The 5,000-nt window shown below is 31.1% G+C and overlaps 1 protein-coding gene across 2 annotated transcripts in view; it reads left to right on the forward strand.

Annotated features, from left to right (window-relative positions):
• LOC137623191 (pro-resilin-like) overlaps positions 1 to 5,000 on the forward strand; it is a 76,568-nt gene that overhangs the window by 70,652 nt on the left and 916 nt on the right. For both annotated transcript variants that reach the window (XM_068353891.1, XM_068353890.1), the window contains 2 exons: positions 3,485 to 3,598; positions 4,513 to 4,587. In XM_068353891.1, the coding sequence (XP_068209992.1) occupies positions 3,587 to 3,598; positions 4,513 to 4,587 (87 nt within the window). In that variant the 5' untranslated portion in view covers positions 3,485 to 3,586. The remainder of the gene's footprint in view (positions 1 to 3,484; positions 3,599 to 4,512; positions 4,588 to 5,000) is intronic.

Here is a 5,000-nt window from a genome sequence, read left to right on the forward strand (position 1 = left end):
TTTACAAATTATCAAACCCATTTAAGGTTAATCTTAAGGAAAATAAGAGAACTGAATGGAATTATGTTCACACTTCATTTGAATTCACTAAAAACTACTTTTGCAATTGAAAAAAATGAAAAAATTACTAACTGCAAATGTTAAAACGGTGAGTAACCAGCTGCTATGGTCAACTGAAACCGAAACCAGCTTGAATTATCTGGTGATACAATAGGAAGATGACACATAACTGTAATATGCAGCTTGAAACTACCAGCTGAGGCTTTATTAGCAGTGGATCAAAAAGGTTAGTGAACAGTGCTTACTACAGTCCCAACCAAGTTCGATGATTGGAGCGGCAGCATTCAGGATTATGTATGTAATCAACGGATAGGTTAGCTTAAAGCAAATGTGTGTTACAGACTAATACACACGCAAGGAAAGCCACTCCAACACCTGTAAAACATAACATACAGCTCACACGTCTCGAACTGTCGACCTAACTACGCCATGACTCTTAGCTGCTGGGAGGAAGGACGCTGGTCACTGGTATAACAAATGAACATACGCTACCGGGTTCTAAAGCGATGTCAGGCAGGGCAGCCAATCAGGACTACAGTCTGCCCCAAAGCCAAAGCAAAGTCCTTCAAAAAGAAGGCAGCGATACTTAACCCCATACAAAATGGGAAAAAAAGGATGTTGATAGCAGAAGAAGAAGAAGAAGAAGATATGACCTTTTTGCTCAAACAGCAAAGAACGAAGGAAACTTCAATATAGCTACAGATAGTAAATACTGATTTTTAAAGAAACGCATCAAAGAGTGGATCTTAAAAAAATGGAAAAATGTTTATAATCTTGTTTTCTCCCAGTACTAGTGACGTATTGGTGATAAACCAACCCAGTTAGAGGCTTGGCCTGTGCTGTATTAGGAGTACTTTGTTCTCAGTTGAGGTAAGATTGTGACTTTTCACGAGCTGCTTATCACATTTCTTGAACAATACATTGTAATGCAGAACGTTCCAGGGACGATGAACTGATGGACCAACATCATAAGATGAGAGGTTAATGATTAATCGACTCTTTTCTTTTTTTCAGAGATTGGAGGAGAGTAACATATGATTTCAAACAGTTGGCCATCCTCAGTGACTGATGAAAAGACTAAAGATGTAAGAGAGTAAAATATGAAGGATCAGTTAAAAGATGTCTCTGGATCATCCAACAGAGACATAGATCTCCTATTGCAAACACATAGAGCTTTGGATAAATTCTACCTGTTGTTGTATCATAATCTTGTGGGTCAAGAAGTTATAGAAAAGAGTTACAGTAAAACAGGTAGCATAGGTCTGTGGTGGAAACAGGAGGCGTTATGGTTGATCATGATTTACTTTGTGATAAACGTTAATGAAAAAATGACGAAATTTTAGCTGTACGATCAGATGTAGTGTAGTGCAAAACGACAAATGTTCAATTAAAACAAAAATACAAATGTTCAATGAAAAACCTTTACCCCTTAAAAAGAAAGATTAGTATGCTGTAAGTTGTTGACACATGATGGGCCATATGTGGATGAGATCATGGTGTGGGGTAGATGGAGATAGTTTGGGCATGTTCCTCACACTCCCCAATAGAGATTCGTTCACCAAACTTTCAACTGGGCTCCACAAGGCACTTAAAGAGTTGGAAGACCCAGGCCTACATGGTCGAGAACTATGAAGCGTGAAGTAGGAGATGATGAATGGAGAAGTATTGATTTAAAAGTTCAAGATAGAGATGACTAGTGAAATCTAACCGAGGCCCTTTGCGTCAATAGGCGTAGGAGGAGATGACGATGATGATGATGATGATTATCTGATGTGACTGTGAAACCACATTGGTTTCAATTGAATAATTACTGAAGTTAATGGCAATATTTGTATTACTTTTTCAGGACTGGTTATAATAAAGGGTTTGGTTATTTTCTCTTTTACGATGTTTGAAGCATTATTCTAATGCTTCGACACTTATTGCATCAATTGGTAAATGCTTTGAAATAACAAGACTAAAGTGTTTGAAACATGCGCCAGTTTTTTTTTTTTTTTTTTTTTTTTTTTTTGTACAGAAATAACAAATTGCCTTCATAGATTAGTTTTCTTCATCGTCCCCCAGCACGCAATAATTCATGGTGATTCACTCTCTCCCTTTTTTTTTACCATGATATATTCAATCATATGTCATATATTCTGAATTCCATTTCGAGTATAAGTCAAGTACCACTATCTTGTGTTTATTCTCATTGTGTTTACAAAGAAATCATAATTTCTCATGTTTTATTTCTATCGTATGTGTTGCTGGTATTCCTTATAGATATATATTTCATATTAGTTCTCCTTTCGAGAGTCGCAATTAGAGAATCTATAAGAAATATATATTCTTTGTCGAATATTTAACCATGAGTTATAAAGAAATGTAAACTTGTCTTTAATATAAAAAAAACTTCAATTGAATGTGTATATATCTTCCCTTAAAACAACGTTATATTTAAATTATCTTATTATTTTATATATTCATAACGTAGCAAAACATTTTAGAAATGAACAATGTATTTACTCCAGGAATTCAAAAATCATAAATTATAATAGAGAATATTTTCATAATCTATGACAATCTTTTATCACCACTTTTTATAAATAAATAATCTGTTTACATTTGCAATTCATAAATCAAGAAACTAATATAAAGTATATTTTCATAATCTATAACCATCATTTAGCATCACTTTTTATAAGTAAATTATTTACACCTAGCATTCAGAAATCTAGAAACTATAATGGAAAATATTTTCATAATCTATGACAATCTTTTAGCACAACTTTTTATAAATAAATTTGCAATTTATTAATCTAGATAATAAGATAAAGTATATTTTTGTAATTTAACACTATCATTTAGCACCACCTTTTATAGATAAATAATTTGTTTACACTTGCAATTCATGATTCTAGAAACTAAGATAAAGTATATTATCGTGATATAAGACTGTCTTTTAGCACCACTTTCTATAAATAAATAATTTTATTACACTCGCAATTCATGAATCTAGAATTAAGATAAAGTATATTTCCGAAATCTAAAACCATCATTTAGAACCCCTTTTTCGAAATAAATAATTTGTTTACACTTGCAATTTAAAAATATAGAAACTAAAATAGAATATATTTCCGTAATCTATGACCATCCTTTAGCCCCACTTTTATGAATAAATAATCTGTTTACATTTGCAATTCATTAATCTAGATACTAAAATAAAGTATATTTTCATAATCAATAACCATCATTAAGTATAACTTTTTAGAAATAAATAATTTGTTTACACTACAATTCATGAATCTAAAATCTACACTAAAGATTTTTTCGTAATCTAAGACCAAAATCGACCACTTGACCTGACATTGAAACCAGTTATTGGCTAAACTCTTGGGACCTTTGACCTATCATTCTTTCACAAATGGTTGGAAACCTGTTGCAGGTTCGGTAAAGGTTATGGCCACACTGGGGCGTCACTCGAGTATAAATAGGGCAGCTGAAACCGAGACATCGTCAGTTGGCAGAGAAGACAGCAAACGGCAAGATGAACTACAAGGTAAGGGTCTGCTTGAATATATCTTTATATATCACTTTCTAAGTGGGGATACCTTAACGTGGTGAAAAGGTTTGTATATTGTCATGATCAGTAAAGCTGGACTAATCAGGGCCACCAATACCAGATATGTTTCCTGTGAGCGAGCAGACTGAAGTCTCCCACTATCACCAATCCAGAGGGATGATGAAAATGGCCAAACACCGGACATGACTAAGGACATGTCTGAGGCCTTTGTCCTCCATTTGACTGGAAACAGCTGCATTTGTTCATATATATATATATATATATATATATATATATATATATATATATATATATATATATATATTTATATATATATATATATATATATATATATATATATATATATATATGTATAAATATATATGTATATATATATATATATATATATATATATATATATATATTTATGTATATATATATATATATATATATATATATATATATATATATATTTCTATATGTCTATATATACATATATATATATATATATATATATATATATATATATATATATATATATACATATATATGCATATATAACTATAAATATATATATATATATATATATATATATATATATATATATATATATATATATATATATATATATGTGGGTGTGTGTATGTACGTGTGTGTGTGCATGTGTGTGTAGATCATGAAAGTACAGAGAGAGAGAGAGAGAGAGAGAGAGAGAGAGAGAGAGAGAGGAGAGAGAGAGAGAGAGAGAGAGAGAGAGAGAGAGAGAGAGTGGATATATATTCATTTTATCTAACCTTTTGAGTCACTATCAAATATATATACTATATCAAAAACACTCTTCATTACTTTATAAATAAAAAACAAATATCAAACTATTCCAATTTCCATTAAAATTCTACATAAATCTACAGATCCTGATCATCCTGGGCCTGGTGGCAATTTCCCTGATTGAGGCTCTACCTTTCCCTGACGACGAGGAATCAGAGGTAGGATGTGTAAAGAGACATAAACATCAAATATTTAAAGCATGATTTATATTTATTTACAAAGCGTAATTGATTTAAGACATTTGTAGATAATATGATGATAAGAAATTTTGTCATTCTTTTTTTCGATTTTATTAAAGTGCAGATGATATTACGATGAAAAATTCAGTACATGTTTTGTTTTATTTTTTATTTGAAATCTATTATCATAATTCAGAATTTCTTAGCTTTCGAATTCAATCATCTTAGCAAATTTGTTTTCGAGATTAATCCTTCTACTAATGGGCCTTTTGATTCAATAAATCATCATAAAATTGGTTCATTAATCCTATGCAAAAATAATGTGGATACAAGAAATTCCATATTCTTCCAGTTCCTCAGAAAGATAGAAAATGATTATATAAATGTCCCAA

The sequence above is a fragment of the Palaemon carinicauda genome, chromosome 30, assembly GCF_036898095.1.
Source record: "Palaemon carinicauda isolate YSFRI2023 chromosome 30, ASM3689809v2, whole genome shotgun sequence".
Classification (NCBI taxonomy): Eukaryota; Metazoa; Arthropoda; class Malacostraca; order Decapoda; family Palaemonidae; genus Palaemon; species Palaemon carinicauda.